This window comes from Pygoscelis adeliae, unplaced genomic scaffold (assembly GCF_000699105.1).
Source record: "Pygoscelis adeliae isolate BGI_AS28 unplaced genomic scaffold, ASM69910v1 Scaffold167, whole genome shotgun sequence".
Lineage (NCBI taxonomy): Eukaryota > Metazoa > Chordata > Aves > Sphenisciformes > Spheniscidae > Pygoscelis > Pygoscelis adeliae.
Window position 1 is genome coordinate 8,435,669 of NW_008825428.1, and position 26,549 is coordinate 8,462,217.

The 26,549-nt window shown below is 37.8% G+C and overlaps 1 protein-coding gene across 1 annotated transcript in view; it reads left to right on the forward strand.

The window, feature by feature from the left end:
* The first annotated feature begins 1,807 nt into the window (after positions 1-1,807).
* The window catches only part of DDX60 (DEAD (Asp-Glu-Ala-Asp) box polypeptide 60), a 46,605-nt gene continuing 21,863 nt past the window's right edge, over positions 1,808-26,549 (forward strand). Inside the window, exons 1-23 of the mRNA XM_009330710.1 lie at positions 1,808-2,171; positions 2,306-2,375; positions 4,040-4,217; positions 4,360-4,701; positions 5,190-5,297; positions 6,829-6,990; positions 7,910-8,068; positions 8,575-8,716; positions 9,862-10,023; positions 11,451-11,553; positions 12,282-12,397; positions 14,574-14,737; positions 15,758-16,010; positions 16,865-17,028; positions 19,106-19,258; positions 20,341-20,490; positions 21,525-21,644; positions 23,630-23,725; positions 24,430-24,545; positions 25,073-25,218; positions 25,412-25,521; positions 25,629-25,733; positions 25,820-25,948. Coding sequence (XP_009328985.1) covers positions 1,808-2,171; positions 2,306-2,375; positions 4,040-4,217; positions 4,360-4,701; positions 5,190-5,297; positions 6,829-6,990; positions 7,910-8,068; positions 8,575-8,716; positions 9,862-10,023; positions 11,451-11,553; positions 12,282-12,397; positions 14,574-14,737; positions 15,758-16,010; positions 16,865-17,028; positions 19,106-19,258; positions 20,341-20,490; positions 21,525-21,644; positions 23,630-23,725; positions 24,430-24,545; positions 25,073-25,218; positions 25,412-25,521; positions 25,629-25,733; positions 25,820-25,948 — 3,612 coding nt within the window. The remainder of the gene's footprint in view (positions 2,172-2,305; positions 2,376-4,039; positions 4,218-4,359; positions 4,702-5,189; positions 5,298-6,828; positions 6,991-7,909; positions 8,069-8,574; positions 8,717-9,861; positions 10,024-11,450; positions 11,554-12,281; positions 12,398-14,573; positions 14,738-15,757; positions 16,011-16,864; positions 17,029-19,105; positions 19,259-20,340; positions 20,491-21,524; positions 21,645-23,629; positions 23,726-24,429; positions 24,546-25,072; positions 25,219-25,411; positions 25,522-25,628; positions 25,734-25,819; positions 25,949-26,549) is intronic.

Below are 26,549 nucleotides of genomic sequence, written 5' to 3' on the forward strand. Positions count from 1 at the left end.
GTCGAGGCCGGGGCTTTGTTAGAAACTGTGGTTAGGGTGGCCTTTAGGGTGGGGTTTGGGGCTGAGACTGGGATTGGGGTTAGGGCTAGGGTTGGGCTTTTGTTTGGGGGTGCTGTGGTTGGATTTAGGCGTGGTGCTGGAGCTGGGGTCGGGGTTTGCATTAGGGTTGCAGTTGGTTTAGGGCTGGACGAGGTGGCTGGACAGCATGCAGGGGAACATATGGGACTTTGCGGGCAGCAAGGGAGCACCCTCCAGGGTGGTGGGGCAGCGAGGCTGCTGCCAGGGTGTCCAAGCCACCTGGTTGCCTCTGCCCACACTGTAGCCTCAGGCACCTTAGATGCCAGTGTGTGCACTGCAGAAAAGCACCGATGTGGCAAAGTATTTAAGCCTTTTTTTTGGAAAGGAAATACAGCAGTCCATACACGAGTATGTACAGATACAGTTTTGCTTTCTTTGAGAACGGCTGACTTCACATTTTCAGATATAAAAAGTCACGCTTGCTTAGGAGATTGCTGAGGTGGTGATGGCCATTTTCTAGGTAAGCGACAATTTCAGCATGCAAAAATACATGATTCATCCCAGAATGGTGTTCTCAAGTCTTTGATATAGCTTTTTCAATTGAGATAAGAAAATGGAGAAAAGTCTCAGGTTTATTGCTGCCTTGACAAAAAGTACAGGTACTTGACAAAAGTATGCAGGTACACAAAAGGTGACTTTATGTAGCTGTATGTATAGAAGTAGCTTACATTTCATCTATGTTAAGCACACCACTCTAATATAGCACACTATGTGTACCGTATTTTACAAGTAGATAATAACGTATTTTTGTTTCTTTTTTCTGCAACTTCATTTGCTAGGAGTTTAACACAAGCTGAAAATCAAGAAGAAAATTTCAGCTTAGTTTTGAGTTGAGTTTGTGAAATCTGAAAAATGGAGATTGCACTTTAGTTTCTTTTGTTAGTTTTTTAAGAAAGACTTTATTTTTATAAGACTAAAAATGACATCTAAAGATGAAATAGTTTTTTTATGGTCTCAGGAAGATGAAGGATAACCATATCTAAGGCATATGAATATTATAATGGCAAATACTGCAACAATAAATACTGCATGAGGCTGTTACCTGAATAGAAACTAGAGAAAACTAAGTTCAGAAGAACTGAGCTGATATGATAGGTAGTGTGTTCAGCTCAAAGGAACTGAACATCGTGACCTCGTAAAGTGGGGTGTTACCCTAACCATTACAGTTGTACGCTCACTCAAGATTTGAGAATTCTACCCTTGACAAAAAAAAAAAAGAAGAAAAAAGCTAAAACTGAATTAAAAAGTGGGTTTGGTACCAAACCATGATTACCCCCATCATGCAATGAAAAAGTTGTGGTGTGCCTACTTGTGACTGGACTAGCATGAATGGTGTGGGTGCAAGTCACTTGAACCAGGAAACATGGATCATTCCTTGGAGCGTGCCATGTAAATATAGCTAATATAGCAAATTATGACTAACTCCCCCAAGGGCCCCTTCATGCAAAGCGAAAACCAGATATGTAATGCTCCTCTTTAGTAAACTTTAAGAAAGACAAAAGCTGATGTTTTACTTATAGTTCATTAAAATATTTATTGATTTTAAAATGAAAATATCTCACAGGGATGTTCACAAAATGCTTTCTGATTTTTCTTAAAGTTTTATTCCAGTGTGATTATGAAGTAGATAATTTAATGGTTGAAGCCTCAGAGCATACCATATTTCCTGAAAATTATCTCTTGATTACCTAGAGTTTTCTTTTTTTGGATGACAGTGTCAAGATCTGTGATGGATTCTGCAGAAGATCATTTCAAGAAAGTTGTTCATAATGATGCAAATGAGAATGCTAGTAATGATGATACGGATAGTGAGTGTAGTGACAGTGAGAAAATAGGCTTCATTCCAACAAAGGAAGATAAAGAGAGTGGGAGTACAATTGGCAGTGATGAGGAGGATGAGACCAGTGACAAAGAGGAAGCAGCTGTTACACAGATGGTTAAAGAACAGGAAGATAGAGAAAAAGAAACCGAAGACCCAGATTACAGTAAAGCTTATAGTATCTTGACCACTGAAGAAGTGACACAGCAGGCATCACAAACTGAAGGCAAGGATTTCAGAGTTCTCCAGCACGAATGTGATTCCCAAAGCCCTGGTGAGGAGCTCTTACTAGCTTATGCTCGTGTCTGTGGCTTTTATTGCAGTGTCTTACCTTTTGGCTCTTTTGTAATTAATTGATGAGTTATGGCTATATGGTTTTATCAATAACCATGTGTGTGGTTATTTTAGAAATAAGAAAACATCTTGAATTTCTGAAGAAGTTGAGGCTACACGTTTGGGCATCCCTATCAAGAGCTCAGTAAGTACGGTGGAGTTCATGGAAAGAAATGTAATAAATGGTAATAAAAATAGTTTCTAATAGTGTAGTACCTCTTAGAGAAAGAAGCTATATGCTCGTCACCTAGGTTTGTGGAGAACCGGGAGATGTAAGGCATGTTTAGGATTTCATACTTCCGCCAGCCACATGAAGGAAGATTCCTAATGTAATAGAAAGTCTGCCCAAAGAGTAGGGATTGTCTGCACATTTTAGGAACTGATCTACAATTTTATTGCTATTTATTATTTTTCAAATTCTCAGTCCTGCCTTTTTTGAGCATGTTTCCTCACATGTTATAAGGCTACTACTTCTACAGCATTTAAAACAGTTTTCCTACAAAATTTTCCTTTTCATATATACCTTCTGTGTTTTTGCACATCAGTTCTCATGTGTGATCTTCTGTATCTCCAGATTCTGATTCCTTTCCCTGCTTGATATGGAAAATAGTGCTGTTCACATTGACAGTGAAGTATCTTCTCTGCATTCTGGAGCTGACATGCTAAAGAGACTAGTATTAATTAAAGGCAGACAATTTAAATGTGTAAGACAGAAGTTTACATCGTTTTTGTTCATGGAAGGCTACTCAGATAACAAGCTGGGCCTGTAAATCTGAGGCTGTTGATCCCAGCCAGAAAGGAAAGCTGGGTTTTCCCATGTGTGGATCTAAGGTGATCTGTGTCAGGCATTTTTGGCAGCCTTGAAGAAAACAAGCATGTTCTTACCATTAGAGTATGGGTGTTCTCATAATATGCATTAGTATTGTAATATGTAATAGACAGCGTAGTATGTAATAGACAAACGTGAAAGCAGAGAATCTTTACTAGAAGGGCTTGCCTCTTCTTCATCTGGACCTGCAAAAGTTCTTCTGACTCCTTGGTCTGTCCTGGGTAAATCATCATGTCCCTGGACTTTCATGGATTCTTAAAGAGCTGGAGAACACAGTTCCTTCCTAGGACGTATTAAAAACTACTGAGGTGCTGCCTGTTTATACTTGTCATCTTCAGTGAAGAGGATTTGTTTCACGTTTGACCTAAGACTGATTAATGCAAATTTTATCAACTTTCATAGTTTTCTGAAATGGGAAGGGGATGAAGAAGTCTTTTAATTCTTTGGTCTCTTGAAGGAATGTATTGTGATTGGATTTCTCTTGCTGTTAAGGTATTTTTTTTGCCATAGACATTCCTTGGATGAGGGAGGGAATTGTCATTGTCATGATAGTTGTTGATAACCCACTTGCTATTTTTAGCTGGAAACTCAGGCAGGAAGGCTCTCAAAATATATTTTGTGGTTATCATCTCCTGTGGGGTATTTCTTATAAAACAGATAACACTTTCTGCATAAGCAGACATGGACAAGAGGTGCAACATAAGTCACAGAAGCCTCAGATACTACAAAAGCATCCAGAGTTCTAAAGGAGACAATTGCTAATACATTCAATAACTGAAAGGATTGCAAGCTATTTAGGACTAACCTTAGATCCAAGAAAGATGGTTTGCTATTGATTTAATTTATACATTTAATGTTTAGTTGATTTAATTAACAAAAACATTTATTTTAAAATCTATTAGTAAGCAAATTTATTCTTTCTCATGTCCCCAACTTTTCTTGGAGTAATGTTATGTACATGCTATTTCTTTTTCTTTCAGGTATGTCAGTCTGTTAAAAGACTTTGTTGAGTCTGAATTCTTTGTGATAGATGGGGATTCCTTACTACTTATGTTTTTAGATGAGGAAACACAGTATCTAAACTTCTTCTACCAAATTGAATGCTTCCTGCAGGATTTCACTGAAAAAGGAGCAAAATACGTTATTGTTTTCTTTGAGGTACTGAACAAGTAACATTTGTTTGCTGTTTAAACCACTGCACTCCTTCAAAACCAACTGCTTGATTCTAATCAGGATTAGGAAACTGTTCATTGTGCCAACAAATGTAACTGAATAATTTCATTGTTTTTATTTTCCACAGGATGCAGAACAGATGTACTTTCCATATCCTCATTTTCTTTTCTTACGTACTGCATTAATAGAACACCTGAGGCATAACACAGGCACCACTGTTCATACAGAATTTTCCAATTGTTTATCATCCAAATGGGAGATTTTCCTGAAGAAAAGCTATCCTTACTTCATCATTGTGTCTGACATAGGACTGACCTCTCTCCAAACAGACTATTTATCTATTTTCATTGCTCATTCATTGTCAAAGAAAATCAACATTGTGCTTGCTTCAGGACAGGAGTATGATATTCTTAGAGTTTATGGATATCATGTTCAGAGTGTGTATAAACACAGATTATTTTTTCAAAAGGTAAGTTACACAACTTTGTTGTTGGTTTGCAGTAACGGTGTTAGTTCTACTTAGCAGATTTAATTAAAATATCTCAATATAAGTATTATATTTTACATTTTAAAATTATAAAGCACTGATATGTGGCTCATTTTATGTATCCTTAGTCTACTGGTCTTGAAATCCTTAACAGGCAAACATTGTGACTGGTGGCAAATTCCTGCCCTGTTCTCTATAGTCTCATTTCACATCCTTGTTCACTTAAGATACAATGGTCTCAAATAGAGCCTTTCCCATATCTTCAGTATCATGTGTCTTAGATGACTTGTAATATGCCAGACAACTAGCATTTAGGCCAGGGATGTGATTTTTAAAGGAGTTTTATTTAAAACAGATGTTTCTTGGAGGCTGAGGATTGTTATATATCTGAATGGTTTGTCTGTGGCTAGTAGTCCCTGATGCATTGTATCTATTGACTTTTGCATATAACTGACTTCTGCACTTCCTAGCATAAACAAGATCTGCGATATGCCTGTGAAAACCTAGTCAGGTACGAAGAACCATTCGTGTGTCTCTATGAACATCTCAAGCTGAGCCTGAAAAGCATACAAAAAGAGGTAATTGGACCTCTTTGACCCTTTTTCTTTTTTCTCTTCAGGTTGACTGTTTTCCTCCATTCCTTTACCTGAAATTCGTTCCTAGCCAGGACTGGGGGCTCTCTTCCTTATCATGAAGTGACACCCTGAGTCTGAGAAGGTCTCCTCTGTGCTCACTCTTCTTCACAGCAGCTTGAAGCTGTTTCTTTAAAGTTCACTGAAGTAGGATGGTTCAGCTGGAAGCTGATCGGTGGGATGCCACTTAAGTGATGTTTCCATCTTGGTGACTGCCTTTATCTTGTAGAAGATGGGAACAGCCCATTTAGCAGAAAACATCATCTGTGGCATAAATCCACCCTTAGCGGCCTGGGGGGCTGCAGCTACTACTCCCAGGTGTGCTGTGGCCATTGCCTCACCCCAATGGCAACAGCTTGCTCCTGAGGGTAGGGTGCGGGAGGGTATGTTCAGCAGCGGTGGGCGAGAGTCGGTGCTGCTGCCAGCAGCAATCTTGTCTGTAGAGACATCTCAAAATCTAAACCTCTCTGTTGCGGCTGCCAAGGCTTGCACACTCTGTTAACTATAAAAGTATCCACAATCTGGGAATTTTTTTTTTTTTTAAGAAGAGCTTGATTACAGTTGCAAGGTCTGTGCTTGCATGATTAAAGCGATGGATTCATTAATCTCATTTTACAGTATTTTAACCTTAAAAAATTGGTATTTTTATGTATATATTATACCTTTAGTGCCTAATATACCCCTGCCATTTTCCTGAGTGTTAAGTTACACTGCAGTGTTGTGACTGTACTTCTGCTCCTGCAGAGAACAGCAGCAAGGCTTCCTTGGACCAGTAGGAATGATACTGGTCCAGCAAGCTGATTTTTTTCAGTCCAGAAAAAAATGGTGTTACTTAGAAAGCATTCTAAAGTCAGTAGAAACACAGCTGCCTGGCTACTGCTAATATTTTGTTTTATTATGATTATCTTTCCTGAGGCAAGTTCAATAATTAGATACCCCAGGAGCAGAAAAATTTCAGGACACAGCAAGGGCAGGTGGCTGCTCCCTCGGGGCCCGGGCCATGGGAACTCCCCTGGAGGCGGCAGGGCAGGGCCTGGTAGCCCAGGCCTGTCCCACTGCCCCAGCCAGGAGCAGGGCAGCTGGGTGGCAGCTGCAACCCTGGGCATCAGGCATCTCCCTGGGAACGGGCCGAGGCCAGACCGGGTTGTCAGCCTGCTGGGCTGTGGGCAGCTGGAGACTGGCACTGCTGCAGCATTGCTGGGGCAGGGACTGACAGCCCTGAGGGGCTGAAGTAGGGCCCTGGGCACGTGGGGACAGGCCCCAGGGGTTGGGCAGGGACAGTCAGGGCTGTTGGTGCCCGCGGGGACATGCCAAAAAAGAGCTATTTTTACTAATGATTGTGCCCACTTTTCCTTCTGTAGTTTTCATATCCTTTTTTGCCCTTCTCTGATGGAACTCTGTAAAGGATAAGACTTGTCCTTTTTTTAAATTTTTATTATAGTGGTCATTTGTGCTATTCATAATGTTATGACTACAGGTTTGCCAGACTGTCTGTCTGTTGAAACAACTGTGGCCTGAAGGATCTGACATTCGGCGTGTGGTCTGTGTTCTTGCTTGTGCTGTGGGATTAAAAATATACAGCAACATGTTGGAAAATGCAAATACTTCAGTGGGAGCAAAACCAGAGCAATCAGCAAGAGTAAGAATTTTTTTAATATCTTTTCAGCACAGTGACCATAAACATTTTGCTAACAAGGGAGATGGCTGTCCTTCTAGATCCCAAGCTGAAGAGAAGCCCAGCTGCTTCATTTGTGATTGCACTCTGTAAGTGGTCTGGTTCAGATAATTACTGTGGCCACAGCTTTTCTAAAGGAGCATGGTCTACTCTGTGGGTGGCACTGTGCCCCCTGCCGCAGTAGCTATTCCTGGGGAAAGTTTTACCTTAGGACCAATTATTTCCATAGGAAGTTTTACCTTAGAAGGTAGTTGGGCTCATAATTTTTCTTTTCCTAATGTTCAGTGGCATAGTAGCTTTTACAGAAGAGTACACTTTTCCTCAAGTTAGCAAGACATTTCAGAAAAAAGGTTTCTTTCTAGATGTGGTCATGACATCATTTTTGTGACCATACAACAAGCCTTATATTTTCATCAAGTTAACACAGACGCAATATATCAGCAATATTTTGAGACACATATTCAGTGGACTACAGGATAGCTATGAGTGATTAGCACAGCTGGATTTCTGTACAGACTTTTTGCTGTGCAGTTGAGAAAAGAGCATAGGCCTATATCTAGATATTAACTTTTCCTCTTAAAATAATAACATTTCTAGCCAGACACACTGACAATTGTTTTTAAGTTTTGTCTTGATTTTCATAGTCATATTTTTTCAGAAAAGAGATTTTTTTAACATTATAACTGATCTGCATCTACCAGCACTACAAGAATGTTCATTTTGAAGTAAGTGTATCCACAAGTAATTGCAATGCACAAATTGTTTAAATACATCAAAATTGTTAGCTGCTTTAACAAAGTGCAAACCACTGAGTTAAGAAGAGGTGAACACAATTATTTTACTGAAGGACACGGTCAACTTTTTATCTGTCATCTCTCAACAGGGAAGAAGTAAACCCCTATCTCCAGAAGGAGCAGCTGAGCTCTGTAGAATGCAATGTCTTACAGTGGCTTTTCTTCTTCATATGCCTCTTGCACAGAGAGCTCAGATTAGGATCATGAAATCCTGCTGGACTAAGCAAGTTTTACCATTAATAAAAATGGTATGTGTAGCACTGTCTTAACTTCCCCTGTCATCAGGTGCAATTGTCATTTCAGTTTTCATTTTCCTTTATATGTTACTTTAGTCATCTGATGAGATCAAAGAACATAATGTACCTGCTGGAAACAAGCCTTACCTGGTTCAGGAAGCTTGTGAGCCACTAATCAGTGGGGCTAGGAGAATGTTTGGGGCAATATCTCTATACCTGACCTCTTCTTAGACATCTCCAGTTAACCAGCATTAGTGTTAGGGTACTGGGCTAGATGGACCTTTTGGTCTCATCCAGTATGGGAAGTTTGATGGCAGGCCTTTTTATTGTTTAAAGTTGGTTATGACAGTGAAGGAGAACAATGAACGCAGTTTCCTGATCACAGGGAAGTCAAGTAACAGCATGTTGTTTTTCATGTCAATAAAATCTGTGGTAGTTAACCTTGCTTTGGAGATGCTTTGATCCCTCCACATGAAAAGGTGCTCCATAAGAATTAATTGTTTGCTTTATTTTAACAGCAACAGTTGTGTACGCATTTTGCTTTGACACAGCTAGGTGATACAAATGATTGGAAAGTGGATTTAACTTACCTGCCTGACTTAAATGATGATTCACTGCTCATAAATCTGGCACATTATTATGAGGTCGAATACACCGAAGGTATTTATCTTTGTTGAACAGTTTGCTTCTTTACATTTCTAACTTTATTAAGCTGCAAAATTAGAATGAAACTACTTGTACAAGCAGAAATGAGCACAATTTTCTAATTACCCATATAATAATGGATACATTTTATGGAATAATAGGGAAACTTTTTTCTATAGCCAAGTCTAGAAAATCACATGTGAAAGTGTCTTTCACCAGTACTCATTCAGAATACTTTACCATGTCATATCTTCGATGTGCCACCTGTACTTACGCAAAGGAAGAGTGATATAGCATAAGTAGTAAGAGCTCTGTGTCACTGTTACTGGGTACGCTCAACTGTTTGGTTTTTAGCCAGTTTTCTATCCATTTCATTTTGTCTTAGTGCAACACAGTCAGAATGGAAACTAGGTTCGATCCCTAATGTCACTGTGACATTGGATAATATTTTTAATTTCAGATGAGATGATTGATTCAGACAAAATCATCATATACTGTCTTATAAATACATGAATTTGGGAGCTGGAGCTTTAAGAACACCATCAGATGTGTTAAGATTCACAAAAAAGTTACAAAAGCTGACAGAGCAAGAAAGTATGGAAAAAGATCTGTAGCAAATGTCCTTTCAGAGTAATTCTGTTTACCTGAAATCCTCTGTCATGAGTCTGTCTGTCTGATAGACAGACAGAACACTTTATTAATCTAGTCACAAGATGTTCCTGTATGTACCTCAGTAAAGGAAGTGTAAAGGAATTTTTAATGGAAATATAAATTAGGAATATGAAACATTTGTTTTTATAATGATACATATTATTGGGCACTAAAAAGAAAATTCTCAATTCAAGATCCTATCCTGACGGAGGTGAAGGTGAGAGAAACTCTTTGTTAGCTGTGGAGCTTGCAGACATCCACAGACAGTCTAAATCTGGTGTTCTTTCCAACATACATCTTCTCAGTACATTTAGTTATTTATACCCTGCGCTATTAAAAACTGTGAATGTACAACTTTCTATCCTAATTTGTTCTAATGACCAAAGACCTTGGATAGGACTGGAGTCTTTGTGACTGATGCTGCATAAGTGAAAAGGTAGGTTCTGTTTGAGGAAAATTTTAATTTTAAAGGTCTTTTTTTTTTTCTTCTTTCTTCCCTCCCTGTGCAGGATTAGAGTTCAAAAAGGAATTGGGGAAAGAAATGGAGAATGAATACCAATATTTATGGGACACTGTAACGAAACTGGCTGTGAAATACAGTTTTGGAGATGCTTTCCCAATACGAAAGACCTCCCAACTATTTCTTGAACAGGAACAGACATTATTTAGAGGTACTGACAACTCCACGAATTAGAGAGTTAGAAGCATGATCTTCATTACTATCGCTAAAAGTTCTAGAAGTAGTGATCTGATTTTATCCTGATCACAAATCTAATCCATGCTTTATGGATCCTCTCCTCCTTCCTTTCAACCCACTAGCAAAACTTGCAGCTGATGCCAAAATAAGTCTGGCCAGACCTTATGGGTGAAATTCTGACTCCACTGTAGACGGCACAAGTATTGTTACTGACTTCAGTAGGAATCAGGTTTAGTTCCATGATTGCTAGCCCAAATCTATTGTATGTATTGTAAAAAACATTATGATTAGTGTAATACAAATAATAGTAAAAAACATAATTACTCATAATTAAAGTAACGATTACGGTGCAGGAAGACTGTCTCTGAAGAACATCTTTGTACATGTTGACATAGGGTTATGCAGGTATTCGGCATGGGAGCAGCAGACTAAGTAAAATGTAGAATTGTTGCCCTAATGGTAGAGAGTCCAGCCATCACTGTAGCTCACATTGCAATCCTTGAAGGTTGTAGAAATGTGACTTGCCCATAAGTGTCTTAAATTACACCATCATCCTGTCTAGTAGCCCATAACTGGGGAGCTGCATAGCTGGTTCAGAGATTATTTGTTTTCTTCCCTCACTTACAAGACCTGTTCTGGATATCTGAAAGGAGTAGGTAGAGATTTTTGCCTGATATCTGACAGAGATACCAGGCAAAGAAGAACCAGTTTTGTGACAAATGTTTGTTTTAAAGCTGTCAAATTGTATAAATCTTTAGAAGAGATGGTAAGAAATTCAGTAAAAGCTGGAATATAATTCTACTTAAGTTTGTGAGTGTCTTTCATCTGGTTTCAAAGATGTCAAGTGGGCAAAGTGGGCTCTAGTGGGCAAAAAAAAGACAGTTTCTTTGTTATCTATGGGATATTAAGGCATCGTCTGGCACAGCATTTGTGTTGCCTATTTCTGTATCTCCTTTGGAGACCTTGAAGACTGAAGTTGTGGCTAGACTTCAAACGTGGGAAGGATGCACAATGCCACATGTCATCTTTAGTCATCTAATGTAAGTGCAGTTGAAAGTGCATATTTAGGGGACTGTGGTCTTTATTGAATCAGTGCAGGAAAGTAGATGCCTGTGAGATGGGGTGGGTTGTAACATTCAAAAACTTAGCGTAGGTGTCTGAAATGGATTATGAGAATATCTACTTGAAAGCAATAATGATGTCTGCTTCATTCTTCTTCCCATGCTTGAGAAGAAACAGGAAAAGGGGAACTAGTGAACTGTTGCTTACTTGTAGCAAATTTTACTTTATAGAATTTCATTTATAATTTCATTTATAATGTAACTTGACAGAATTTTCAAGTATGATATGCAATTAGATATATTCTTAATTAAACTATTAATTATTTTTTACACTGTAAAGCCTATGAAGAAGAAATTCCTAACATTGGACTAATCTCAGTGAAATCTGATCTTGTTGAAGATTATGCTGGAGATGTTTTGAAAGACCTACCTGTTTTAGAAAGGTACATGTATGAGTTTTATTCTAATGAAATAACATTATATGGGTTTATTTTCTACTCCCCTGCACTTTACATCCATATTATGCTCAATTTGTACAAATGTAGAACTGCTTTTGCTATGACTGGGTAAAATTTCACATTTACATGTACTGGTGTAAATATTAGCAGGAAGTTCAGAACAAGAATGGATAAGAGTCAATATATCCGTATTTTCTCATACTGTTATTTGTTTGCATTATAGTCTTTGATTCTTATTCCACATTCTGGAACAGTTTTTCTAAAAGTACAATTTGTATTTGAAAGGCCTTATCCTAAATTACAAAGCTCAGATTGGTTTCAGGAGAAAAACATGAAGTAAAAACACTGGACAAAAAGTAAGAAGAGATTATCCTTTACGTTTGCTCTGCTACTTGTGGAAGTGGGTTCTGTGCTGCGCAATGAGTATTTTCTAGCCCGTCTGCAAGTTATGTAGTTACATTGCATTCTGTGATTAATCTGTATGAAAATAAGTGAAAACATGGGGTTTTACTTTGTTTATTAGTAATTCTTTCTGAAAAACTGAGGCTATCTTGACACACTATATTTGGAGTAGAATTAAACCCTGTGTTGGTTTTCTGCCACAGTAAAATTGTGTTTTGATAAATACCCAGTTTTTTTAATGTTTTGAATGTTTCATTAGAGATGCCGAAAAACACTTAATTTCTGCTCTGTTTAATGTTTGTATATTTCAGCAATGATCCTGCAGTTACTTCACTTATTAAACACAAGGAATTTGATGAGCTTCGTCACTGGCATTCTGGCAGACCTTTAACTGAGGAATACGAGCGAGTACCGTGCAATGCTGATGGTAAGAAAGACTAACACAAAGCCCATGTGTCTGTGTTGACTAGAACAGTATTGTAAAGTTTATCATGGTTTTGAAGAATGACTTCTTATTTCAGAAAATATTTGCAGCTGTATAAATACTTGCCAAACTAGAGCTACTGCAATAGCTAAATTATACTTAAACCAATGTGCCTGTGCATTATGTGTATGCATTGTGTATTATCTTAAATAGGTCTAATGAGTATAACAGAATGAGCACTTGTGGTCAGATGTTCATGATACATTCCCTTTTGCTTGCAAAATGCTTCACAGGTTTATATAAGCAAACTGTGTGTACATGTGCAGTTTAATGTTTAAATATATAGTTTGGATAATGCTTGGTAAGCACATCCATACTTACCTTTTGAGAACAGAATTAAAATAAGAAGTAAAAGAAGTTGCTGTGGTTTAACCCCAGCCAGCAGCTAAGTACCACGCAGCCACTCGCTCACTCCCCCCAAACCCAGTGGGATGGGGGAGAGAATCAGAAGGGTGAAAGTGAGAAAACTCGTTGGCTGCGATAAAGACAGTTTAATAGGTAAAGCAAAAGCCACGCACGCAAGCAAAGCAAAACAAGGAATTCATTCACTACTTCCCATCGGCAGGCAGGTGTTTAGAGTCACCCCTAGGTAAGCAGGGCTCCATCACATGTAACGGTTACTTGGGAAGACAAACACCATCACTCCGAACATCCCCCCCTTCATTCCTCTTCCCCCAGCTTTATATGCTGAGCATGACGTCATACGGTATGGAATATGCCTTTGGTCAGTTGGGGTCAGCTGTCCCACCTGTGTCCCCTCCCAACTTCTTGTGCACCCCCAGCCTACTCGCTGGTGGAGTGGTGTGAGAAGCAGACAAGGCCTTGACTCTGTGTAAGCACTGCTCAGCAATAATGAAAACATCCCTGTGTTACCAACACTGTTTCCAGCACAAATCCAAAACATAGCCCCATGCTAGCTACTACGTAAAAATTTAACTCTATCCCACTAAAACCAGCAGAGAAGTAAACAAAAGTTGTTTGTATCATAATTCTTGATGTTATGCATTATAGCTTCCTGTAAGTTTTTCCAGTTTTAGATACTAAGGAAACAAACCACGGACTTAGTTTTGATATTAGATTTGCATATTTACATGAAATGAAGTATACGATACTGTATCTACCAGCAAGTACACAAAACTTTCTCTCGAAGATGTTCTCGTCATCTATTGCATCATACAGTGAATTAAACTGAAAAACCTACCAGGAGTTGAGGAGTCATGGATTAGTGTTGGTACTTAGGGTTGCTTATGGTTTTCATTCTGTGACTTAGAAATGTTGTTTCCTGAGAGGATATTTGCACCACTTGACCTATGAAACCAGGGTTCCATCTGCTCATCTTTCTGACTGGATGATTTTTTGCGTTCTTCTGTGCACTGTGATTTCAACAGAGAGCATAACCTATAGAATAGTAGCTAGAGCACCTTCCATAATGTTGGAGTTGAAGGTTTATGTCCACTCCAGCTGAAGCAAAGGCCCTCTCTCTCCCGTGCCTTGCATGAATACTCTGAATGCTGGCATGTGTCATCTGTCTTTCTTGTGAAAATCAGAAAGATCTTCTGAGATGGGTCTTCACATTCAGAAACTGACTCATCGTTTTGATTTTAGGGCAGAGAGAAATACCTAGGCTTGAGCGTGGAAGTATCCATGTGTTCAGTTCAGTATCTTCCATTGGCTAGCATAAGCGTTCTTCCAGCAGCTTTATTTAGTTATGTTCTGATGACAGAGTCTTGTTTTCATGGGGAAGAGGTCTCTTTCTGATCATCTGAAATGCCTTTGGAAGACACCTTCCTATTTTCATGGACTGTGTGAGAAGCCTAGGCATTTTATTCAGAAAGTTATAATTTCTTTCCAGGCATCCTGCTTGTTAAGTTTTCCAATGTTTTTAATGTGTGCCTAAAGTATTTTGAATTTGAGTCTATTGCCTATCTCTCAGATAATTCGAAGTACTGTTGGATTTCAGTGAGTCTTAGTAGCCAACCTCTTTCAAAATGAGATTTTTTCCTTTAGGTCAATGAGGAATTTTTAAGAAATTTATCCATTACCCAGGTATCTTTTCCTGGAAATAGATTAGGCTGGAATTCCATCAGAGTGTTTTTTGATCAATTATATTTGTTTGCAGCAAAATCCAAAGATCCACAAGAAAGAAGACAAATACAAAAGTTACAGACTTTTTATCATTTTTATGGAAGCACTTTGGAAGACAGCACTTCAAAAGTTATTGTATATCAAGAGGGTGTGTCAGGGAATGCTAATGCTGCTGTCAAAAAGACACAAAAAAAGCATGTGAGTATATTCAAGTTGCTCTTTCCAAATCTTTTTTCTGTTATCCAGGAAGGATTTCTACTATATGAGTCCCGCAGCTAAAGTTTTATATTCTGAATGCACTAGTATTTCTCAGTTGAAGAAATTCAAATTGCCTTTGTACTTCAAATTTAATTAGCTAATTGGCAAAAGTATTTTTGTTCCTAGTTAGGAATACTGATGCGTGATTATATTTTAACAGGCAGAAGTAAATAAAAAAAAAAAAAGAACTCTGTAAAGGCTGATAGGTTTTGGCTCATGGCCAGTATTATAATGTGGAGTGAAGGAAACTGGAGTTCATGAATTTAATTTTACTTTAAGAAACTATAGAGAAATACTGGAAAAAACATTATTCAGTTATTTATTTCCCTGCACTATTTGGAAACATTCTCTCTGAAAGATCCTGTAGATATTGCAATTAATTCTAACAATGTGAACATTGTCAGACATCACAGGGTATGTACTTGCATACTCATGAACAATACTGCGTGATAGTAATTTGAGTAATATTTCATAATAGACTGTACTATGCATTACAGATTATGGCCTGTTGAATTACCTGTGAAAGTCTGTATATAAAACAACTTTGTTAACTTCAAGTAAGGTTGAACTCTTAATTTTATTTAACTTATTGAAAATCTTCTCAATATGATCAGAATTAGTATTATCCATGTATAAAATAAAAGCTTGAAATTTAACTTTCAGACATCTGCTATTTTATTTTTCCACATTTGGGCTTTTTTATACTGCTTGTGAAACTTTATACTGACTTAAAATGAAGCTTAGGGAAGCTCCTTCGAGCAACATATATTGGGATTCAGAAATTACACCTCCTTCAAAATGAAGTACTATTTTAAACAATTCCCAAAACACAATGCATCACACAGATGAATTGAAACCTATAATGCCCCTGCTGTGATTGAGTTTATGGATTAACATTTTTTTAGATGACGCTTGCACACAGTGATGGTTAATTCTAAATATCTTCATTTTATTGGATAGAAAAGTAAAGCAGAAACAATTGCAGAGGAAAACAACAGGCGACTAAAAACTAAAGAAGAAAAGAAAGAACAGGAGCAATGGAAAACCTTGCGTATATCAGCTGAAAAGGAAATAAAAGCAAATCTGACTGTTGGAATAAATAAATTGGAGAAGTTTCTCAAGACCCTTAAAAGTAAATCTGTGAAGTTCAGCGCAGAAATGAGAGGACTGTCTGCCTGTGTAGAAGTGTGGAAGGAACACTGCAGAGAGCAAGGTATGATAGCCAAATTCATGTTCAGTATTCAACGTCCACTCCCTTTAACCAAGAGAATGAATGACTTTGGACATTCTCAGCTGGAATAAAGACGTGTAAATACCGCCCTGTTTCAGGAGCACGAAAAGGTTTTTTAAGTATTAACAGCCTCTGGTCCCCTTTTGCAATTTCAAGATCCTTTGAGTCAGCCATAAAGTAGCCAATGAAATTAGATTGTAGCTGTTTTCCTGTTTTGCTTTAGTAAACATTGCATACATAAAAAATATATTTTATTGTATATATCTTTAATGATTATGTATGATGCACACTAAAATGTATCTATATTGCAGTGGATTGTTTAATTAGCTGAGGTAGTTAGCTCACAGTCTGAATGATGACGATTTGCACAGAAATCTGTGCTACTGTGGTTAGTGGCCTCCTATTTCACCAGAATTAACTTGTTCAGTCCATACCCTTAGTGAAGAGGGTCCAAACAGACACTGCTCTAAATGTGTTGAGGAGAATTGTAAACATTGGAGTGAAATATGTTGCTAATAAGATTGAGTAACAAATGTGTGGGTCAGGAAGGTGAAATGGGGGAGCTCAGTTATTGTGTAGATGTCAGACATATGACTCCCTTTTATAGCTGAGCGTGCAGAAGCAGAATTATTTGGGTGCTTGGTCTTCAGTGGCACTCCTTGTAGAGGTCACAGAAGTGTGGGTTGTCTTTGTCTAGTTGCCTTTAAATAAAATTCATTTTTTAATTGGCATAAATGTGGTTGGATGGATAAGGTCTGTTCTAAAAATACCAAATATCAGAAGACTCCCAATGATACAATCGGCTTTCAAATAACTGTAGGCTTTTTTTTTTAAAGGTAACAAATCTAAAGATTTAAGCAAAGCTGTTCAAGTTGTGAGGAGAATTCATATCCTCCTTGAAAAATATCAAGATCTCTTGGAGAAACCACATCTACAAAAGCTGACCAGATATCTAAGGCTTCTTGGATTTGAGAATTTGGCATGCTCTCTATCTGGCCAGGTAACTTTATAGACTGTAATGATTCTACTGTAACTAGATCTGTAGCTGAATATCAACAATGTTTTCTTAAGCATTGAATGGTGTGTAGAAGACCTATATTGAGCTTATTTTATTTTATATTGTACCATACGATTTGCAACTGTCTATTCTTGCTTCAGATATTAATCTTCTTTAGTTCCATGGATACATTTCTCTGCTTGATGTGAGGGCTAGCTGGCACAATAGGCCACTTCCCCTTTAGTAAATAGAACTTTATATGGCTGCAAAGATACCCTTTGAAACATGCATCAAGAAAAATTTGCTCTAGTTATGTCTGCCTGAGGCCTTAGACATCTCTGAGAGGTACCTGCTGCTCAATTCATCACATCAGCTGAACTCTGCATTTTAAAAATAACTGTTAAAAGCTAAGTGATAAGCACCTGCTCTCTAACAGGCCCAAATGTGCTACTTTAGGAAAGGAAATCTTTGAGACTGCAGAGGTAGATGAAAACTATTCTGTTTATTGTTATGGTATTACTGACCACTTCTGAAGGAAACAGTTTCAGATACTGAATTGCTTGTCCTTGCTAGCACAGCTGAGACCAGCAGTAGCTACACTGAATTTGGCTCTGAAGTAATTTCTCTACGGATTGACCTTATGCTTTTCTGCATGTTAGCAACCTGCCCACTGGCTGATTTAATGTTAAGAGCAGTGTGTAGGTGGGATGTCATTAGGGAGAGGGGATGCTAAAGTGGCTCTCAGGTGGAAAAGGGGGGATATAACTCACAGACTGCAGAATACGGAGTCAACAGAAAAAGGAAGGAAGATTACAGTGAACTGTTAAAACCAGTATCAATCACTTCAGTGTCTCATTTTTCAGGCACAGTAGAATTAGGAATTTTTGGAAGCTTATTTCTGGAAAGTGTTTATCATCCTTAAGGATCAGGACTAAGAGGTGAGGGAGGAAGTGATTGTTTTGTAAGAAATTTTCTTCCCTTGAAGAGTGGGAATTATTTGTCTCTTTTTCTATGTGAATTCAACTGGTGTACGATAATTGTTTGCTTTTGGCTATGTAGTTATTGTAAAGGTGTTTGGTGCCCAAAATAAAGTATACTACACTTCAGGAAGTAGAATTGTAGGATCTGAGGATCTCAAAAGGTCTGTTGTAAAGGTTTGTGGTGATAGGAGGGATATGTTGGCAAGTTTAATGTCTGGCTCAGAAGGGCTCTAGATCAGTCAGTGCATTTTGGACCTACTTTTGCTTTTGCAGCTGCTTGTTTCTGATTATTACTTTTGCAAAGTTGGGGGAATTTTAGGAATAACTGAAATTTTCAGGAATAACTGAAAATATTTCGTTCAAGAAATTGAAGAAGTTGTGACATCTCTATCCCTGGAGATAGATAGTAAAAACTCGGCTGAACACAACCCTGAGTGACCTGATCTAATTGCACCTGCTTCTAGCAGTGAGTTGGATTAATTGGCATCCAGACATCCCTGACAACCTAAATTATAATGTGATTTTCTGATCTTCTGGTGTATGTTGAAACATGTAACGCTTTTCTATACAGCTTTTAGGTTCAGATGTTGTAACCAGACATGTCCATGAACATTAGATTTGGTATGTCTTAGGGTGTACAGGCGTTGTTTAAAAATACAATGCTTTACAAAATTTGGGATCCCACTCAGTCTTTATATTGAATTTCCTTTTGCAACTGTGATTCATTGCACAAGGGGTCAGGGCAGGCTGAAGAAAAGAGACATAAATATAGGATGAGAAGGCTTCTGGCAGGCAATAGCTTAAAGAAGCTGAGCATTGCCTGCTAGCCAGTTTTCTTAGCTCTTCTGACAACAAAAACAACACCAACACCAGCTATGGAAGACATATTACTTTTAGAACATAGTCTCCTTTGAAGAAATACAAGCATAACCCTGACATAAGGCTATACGGTATAGATTTCTGCAAGAAATAATTTAAAAATCACCTGCACTTTCATATGTTTTGCAAAGACTGCAGAGTTCCACAGAGCGAAAGATGTGCCATTTTCTTAATTGCTTGCTAGCTTTCAAACCAACTTGAATTTTAATTTGACCTTATAGACAGGAGAACATAATGATCAGAATATAAGCAACTATGCTATTGAAGTGGGTCCAGCTCGCTTTCAGCTACAATACATGGATTATTATTTGCTCAGAGAAGAGAGGAATGATCCAGATCCCCGAGTGCAACATTTCATACCAGACACATGGCAGGTAATGAGACACAAACTTTTTGCATAAAGTTAATGGAAATGATCTTTGATTTTTTTTTTCCTTTTTTTCCATTTAAAAATACACATTATTATACTACTTGTCAAAAATAGTGGTGTTTAACAAATTTAATTTTTTAACAAGTTTAACAAATTCAGTAGATCATTTTGGACTGTATTCTATGTTCTTTCTACACTGAGAGCTTTTCTACAGAGAGCTTGCCTCAAGGAATTCAACATAAGAAATGCCGAATCCATGGGATTTCACTGCTTATTACCATATTTGAGGGTGGTAATGCCCTGTTTGGATAATCTCTGACTGTTCATCCTCTGCTCATTTGTCCCTAAAGAATTACCCGTAGTATGAGTTGAGAAATAACTTTTCTGTCTAAAGCAGAGTAAGTCTAACTCGGATTTTTTTTATTATTGGACTGGGGAGGCCAGCTGAATTTGCTGCTTTGCATGCCCATATCTGCAAAACAGTCACTGGCTTGAAAAGCAACTTGGAACTTGGCATATGTGCTGATAGAGAAAGATAGTGTTAGTATTATTTCTGTTTCCTCTTCTGTACCCTTTCCCCCATCCTTTCACAGACCTATGTAAGGTGAGAGAGCATGGAGGAAGACAATAATAGGGAAGAAAACAGATTAATAAACACTGTATGCTAGGGGCAGAAGAGAGATTTGGACAGTACTGATGTAACTATTATAATGTAAGAAAAAAATACTGCCTTGTATAAAACAATGAAGTTTTTGGAACTAAATTATACACTGCTGAGTTAACTGGTTTTATTTTTTAATTTGAAAATGTCCATGTTTGGACTCAGAATGTTCTGGTATCATTATCTCAGACCAAATAATTGAAATTGACAAGTTATGATTTGTATTTCCATTTTTTTCCACTAATAGTTTAAGAGAAAAGAATACAGTCATAAAACAACTAGGTTAACTCTAACTTTCTGTCATCTAAAATCTGTATATAAAGTTTACATGCAAAAACAAGAGATGTTTTCACAGAAAGAGCTAGTTTACACAATAAGAACTTCATAACAAGACAGTTTGACATAAGTAACTGCTTTTCTCTTAGCGAGAACTTCTTGATGCTGTAGATAATAACGAGTCTGCGGTGATTGTCGCTCCCACTTCATCAGGAAAAACATATGCATCATACTATTGCATGGAAAAAGTTCTGAAAACGAGCAATGATGGAGTAGTTGTGTATGTTGCTCCTACAAAGGTAAGGCTGCATCCTACTACATATTCTGTATGTATGACTATGGTATTTGTCAGTATGATTCTGAAACCGTTTGGGGTAACTTGTTACACAAATTTAGTTGGTATATATTTTTTTAATTAGAAATGGAATCTTTATATTCTGTTTTACATTTACATTTACTAGAAACAGCATGTTTACAAAAAAATCTTCAAAATATTTAAGCTCATGTAGAGTTTTTGTCTGTATAGCTAATTTAAGGTCAGAAACACTAATATATACAACAGTGCTATAAGTAGCATGTTAAGTAAATGGTGAGTGTACCAAAAGCCTACCAACATGGTGAAAGTAATATTAGAACAGAACAATGACCAAGCAAGTCGTCTTTTTCTAATTGAGTTCACCATTAGATGCTTCAAGAAAAAATTTATGAAACTTTAGGAAGTGGGATACTTTTTAATGACAGCCCTATCCTAATAGTTAAAAACTGACTTAAGTGCTGAGGTGCAATATTTTGATTTCTTCCAAAACTTATTTTAATGTTCAGTAATATGATTTTTTGATATTGAATTACATGTGCTGTTATTAAATAACAATCTCTATGGATTGTTTTCTGTAAGTAAAATAAATTTTTTTGTGGTTATACTCAGGTTGGGCATGAAAATCATCTTTTCATTTGAATATCAGTCTGGGTGCAGAAATATATTTTATACCTGCAGCCCCAGGATTTTGAGATCATTAAAGTGCTTGTAGATGCAAGAGAATGTGATCTGTTTTTAACTGCCTTGAAAATAATTAAAATACAGAATTAATAATGTATAACTCACTTTATACAACACTAAATTTGTTTGAAAGCATTTGAGTGTAATTGCAAGTCAAGTACTGTACCTTTTTAAAGTTAACATTGTTGACAGTCTAGACTTAATAGTACATTACATAGTACATTATAATCTAGTACATCATTATTGGTGCCAAAATTGAATGCTTTTATGTCTCAGAATATCATATGCCTTTAAACATACACTGTCTAGTTTTGTTAATGACCTGCTTTATTTAAGGCCCTTGTAAACCAAGTGGTGGGAACTATATACAGTCGATTCACCAAGAAACTTCCAGATGGATTGGTAGTGTGTGGAGTCTTCACACGAGATTATCGCAATGATGTCATGAATTCTCAGGTATATTTTTATGGGTGTTTTAACACATAATAATAATGACTGCTGTATTCCATCTGGCTTCTGAAAATGTTAATTCTAATTTAACAATTGTGCCATTACTAAATACAAAGTTCAGGAAAAATCTAAGCATACCTGTACTGCTGACCAGAAAATTTCAGTCTATGGCGTACAACCTTACCTATTCATTCTTAGGGGATATGCAGTTGATTACTTGCTCTGGTTAAAAGAAAAAATATTAAAATCCTTTGGTTGCCAGCATACAGCAGATGCCTTACAGAAGTCCAGATAGAATACATCAGTAGCTCTTCCCATGTCCACTGATGTAGTCACTCCATCATAGAAGGCGCCTAGGTTGGTCTCTCTTGTAGTGGATAGCCCAGAACTGGACATAGGACTCCAGGTGTGGCCTCATCAGTGCTGAGTAGAGGGGAAGGATCTCCCGCCTTGATTTGCTGGCAACACTCCTTCTAATGCAGCCCATGATACCATTAGCCTTCTTTGCCACAAGGGCACGTTGCTGCCTCCTGTTCATCTTGGTGTCTACCAGCACCCTCAAGTCCTTTTCTGCAGAGCTGCTTCCCAGCTGGACGGCCCCCAGCACACACTGGTGCATGGGGTTGTTCCTCCCCAGGTGCGGGACTTTGCACATTTCCCTGTTGAACTTCACGAGGTTCCTGTCAGCCCATTTCTCCAGCCTGTCTAGGTCCCTCTGGATGGCAGCATGACCCTTTGGCATATCAGCCACTCCTCCCAGTTTGGTGTCATCAACAAACCTGCTGAGGGTACACTTTTCCCCATCCAGATCATTAATGAAGATGTTAAACAGGATCAAAACCACTATTGACCCCTGGGGTACACTGCTAGTTACTGGCCTCCAGCTAGACTTTGTACCACTAATCACCAACCTCTGGGCCCAGCCTTCCAAGCAGTTTTCAATCCACCTCGCTATCTCCTCATCTGGCCAATACTTCAACAGCTTGTCTGTGAGGATCTTATGGGAGACATTGTCGAAAGCTTTACTGAAGACAATATCCACTGCTCTCCCCTCATCTACCAAACCAGTCATTTCATCATAGAAGTTGGTCAAGGTTGGTCAAGCATGACTTCCCCTTGGTGAACTCATGCTGAAAACTCCTCTCCTGATGATTTTCTTGCTCTCCATGTGCTTGGAAATGATTTCCAGGATTAGTTGCTCCATCACCTTCCTAGGGATCGAGGTGAGGCTGACCAGCCTGTAGTTTCCTGGGTCCTCTTTCTTGCCCTTTGTTGTGGTTTAACCTCAGTCGGCAACTGAGCACCACACAGCTGCTCGCTCACTCCCCCCGCCCCCGGTGGGATGGGGGAGAGAACTGGAAGAGTAGAAGTGAGAAAAACTTGTGGGTTGAGATAAAAACAGTTTAATAATTGAAATAAAATAATAACAACAACAATAATAATAATGTAGTAATAATAATAATAATACTACACAAAGCAAGTGATGCACAGTGCAATTGCTCACCGTCTGCCGACCGATGCCCAGCCAGTACCTGAGCAGCGGCCCCCCCGGCCAGCTTCCCCCAGTTTATGTACTGAGCATGACGTCACATGGTATGGAATGTTTCTTTGGCCGGTTTGGCTGTGCCCCCTCCCAGCTTCTTGTGCACCTCCAGCCTTCTCAGTAGGTAGAGCATGGGAAGCTGAAAAGTCCTTGGCTAGTGTAAGCATTACCTAGCAACAACTAAAACGTCAGTGGGTTACCAACTTTGTTCTCCTCCTAAATCCAAAACACAGCACTGTACCAGCTACTAGGAAGGAAATTAACTCTATTCCTGCCGAAACCAGGACACCCTTCTTGAAGATAGCAGTGACAAATCATTCATTCATTCTTGCATACCTTGAAATCAAATACATATATATAGTTTTAAATGCTTTTTAAATACAGAAACTACTTGTAGTTGATTAGCCAGTTTACTTGAAAATAATGCTTTACAAACTTTTCTTCTTAGATACTAGTGACCGTGCCTCAATGTTTAGAAATCTTGATGCTGTCTCCTCGTTGCCAGAAATGGACCAAACGGATACAATATGTTATATTTGATGAGGTAGGCATCTTTTAACAGTAACCAATTTAACAAATATACGAAAAATCTTGGGGAAAAATGCTGGTGACTCAATTTTTCATTGCATACATTATTGCTGGTAAAAAAAGAACTTTCAGAAATATTATTTCAGACTTACTTGCTTTTTCCTGTTCGCTGATAGTGTTTATGTACTCCAGTGAAAGAACTTAAAACTCTGTTAGTCCGGACATACAGTTCAGTCAAAGCTACCAGGAACTTCTTTTATTTCTCTCAAGCCAGTCAACTGAAAAACTAAAAGCCACCACTGTAGTCTCAGTGGCACAAATAGAGCATTCCGGACTGGGATTACACACATTTTACATCATACAGTATTTGTCAGTCTTTCCAGGGAAAAAGTCAATGGTTAATCTCACTAAATTTAAAATTCCTACCGCATTCTTTCTTTTATATAGAATCAATTGCTAATGATGCCAGTGAGTATCTAGGGTACAAACAGTGAATGTAGTATTGAAATTTACACTAATTTGCTATCCAGTGAAGCCTGGAGAGGGATTTACTGGACATTTGATTTGGATCTCATGGTCATTTGCTACAATATAAGAATTATTCATTACTGATCTTGCCAAACTTTTGATTTTTGCAAAACACAAAACAACTCCTGTTATGGGTGCACTTTGATGAGGAACATGTCTTCTTTTCTTTTAATCCTTTTTCCCAAAAAATAGGTCCATTGTCTTGGCGGTGAAATTGGAGCAGAGGTTTGGGAGCACCTTCTGGTAACAATTCGGTGTCCATTTTTGGCGCTCTCTGCTACTGTCAGTAACCCAGAACACCTAACTGAGTACGTGTGGAATTTTTTTGCTCACAGGAGTGTATTTAAATTGGATATGAGCTGTTTTAGATAGAGAGGTCAATTACTATTGTGAAGCAACTGATTTGGAGTTATATTGTTATATGTATTATGCTACCCTTACTCCCCCAACTGACATAAAAACAATACTGTAACTGTTAACTCTGCAGTGAGAACAGGCACTACTATTCCTTCAGACCCTATAATTGAGCTGTGCAGAGGAATATAGGAGGCTTTTACATCTATTTGAATTGCCACAGCCTGATAAGCACACTTGTCCATCATCAATCAGAGAAGACACCTGCACTATGTTTATATATATGTAATGGTGCTATTTCACATTTTTTATTTCCACCCTGGGATAAGCTGGAGAAAATTGCACTGAAGATGGTGAGAGGGGGACTGGAAGTTCTATAGGAGAAATTGAGCAGATTGTAGTAATTCATCTATTATAGCTGTAGCAATTTTCTTAAAATATTTTTTACAAGTCTTATTTTTATTTTATTCTTGCACTGTAGGTGGTTACAGTCTGTGAAAAGGTATTGGCAATGTGCTGAGAATACAATAAAAGGAAGCTCCACAAACTCTGAAAAGAACTTTACAAGAAAATGTAAAGTGAAATCTAAAGTACAAGAACAAAAGAAATCATATCGTGTTAGACTAGGTGCGTATCAGAATATTTTGTAACTAAGAAATAAATTTTAGTGTTATTTCTGCAAAAACTTTAATCATGGTGTGTGAACTTAAGTGTATTTTGTTTTGGTTTTTCTTTTAAATAAAAACAAATCTTGCAGGATCAAGTACTTGCTTTTTAAAACAACCAAGTGCATCATGACAGCTTTTTTGTCTCTTCACAGTCTTGTATGAAGAAAGATACAATGATTTGGAAAAGTATGTGTGCTCTCTAAAGGGCGGTGATTTTATCATTGAACACTGTCATCCGTGTGCTGCATTAACAGTCAATCATGTAAGTATCATACTGGCGTCAACATTGTTTGGCAACTGTTACATTTAGGCAACATGGATTCCATCAAAATGATTCCTGTATTTTTCTTTTGTTTAAACTCCTTGCAGATTGAGAACTATGGTATTCCTTCAGATCTTTCTCTATCTCCACGAGAGAGCATCCAGCTTTATGACACAATGGTAAAAGTCTGGCAAGAGTGGCCAAGGGCACAGGTGTGTATACACAGCTGTGGGCAAAATACATCAAAATAAATAGATAGCAAAGTACTGCAATGTTTTATATTAATGTTGTTTTCCAGGAGCTAGATCCTGAGGAGTTTGTCTCTTTCAAGAATAAAGTAGTAATAAAAAAGGCAGATGTGAGGAAATATGAACAGGAACTGAAGAAAGAACTAAGCAAATGGATTGTGCTTGGCCAAAGACGGAAGGTAACAGTTGTTACAGGGTGCTTTCTTAAGATTGTGTACAGCTTTAAAATAACAATAATTATGTGTAATAATATAATTATGGGAGCTTCTCCTCCCATAATTATTATTTATTAGGTTTAACTGCTCCTGTACTTGAAAGATAAGCACTAATATTTGTGGCATTGCTATAAGCATTTTCAAGGTGATGTTTTTACAAGCTTCTCTGGGAATCAGACTTCTGATACTGCTGTGAGATTTCAATTCCTGATTCCTTTAGATACCTCCTGCAGTTAGTGAGAATATTGTACCATTGCTCTGCTTTTTTAGTCTACCTCTTTTTTGCTGCACATTTGAAACCTTCTGTGTAACCACAGGCAGTGTGTATCTTTCCATGTAAAAGATGATAGAAATTAAAGCAGTGAGCAGAAAATCAAGTCCTTGATTGGAGGCCACCTATTCCTATATCATAAAAGGAATATGAGGAGGTGGTGAATCGACAACAAAGAAAAAATAAAGAATATCTGAGGAAAAAATAAATTTCTTGAAATAGGACACTTAAATGTGAAAATACATCATAATCAGTATGTTAGTGATACTTTATTATTTGCACAGTGATGGTAGC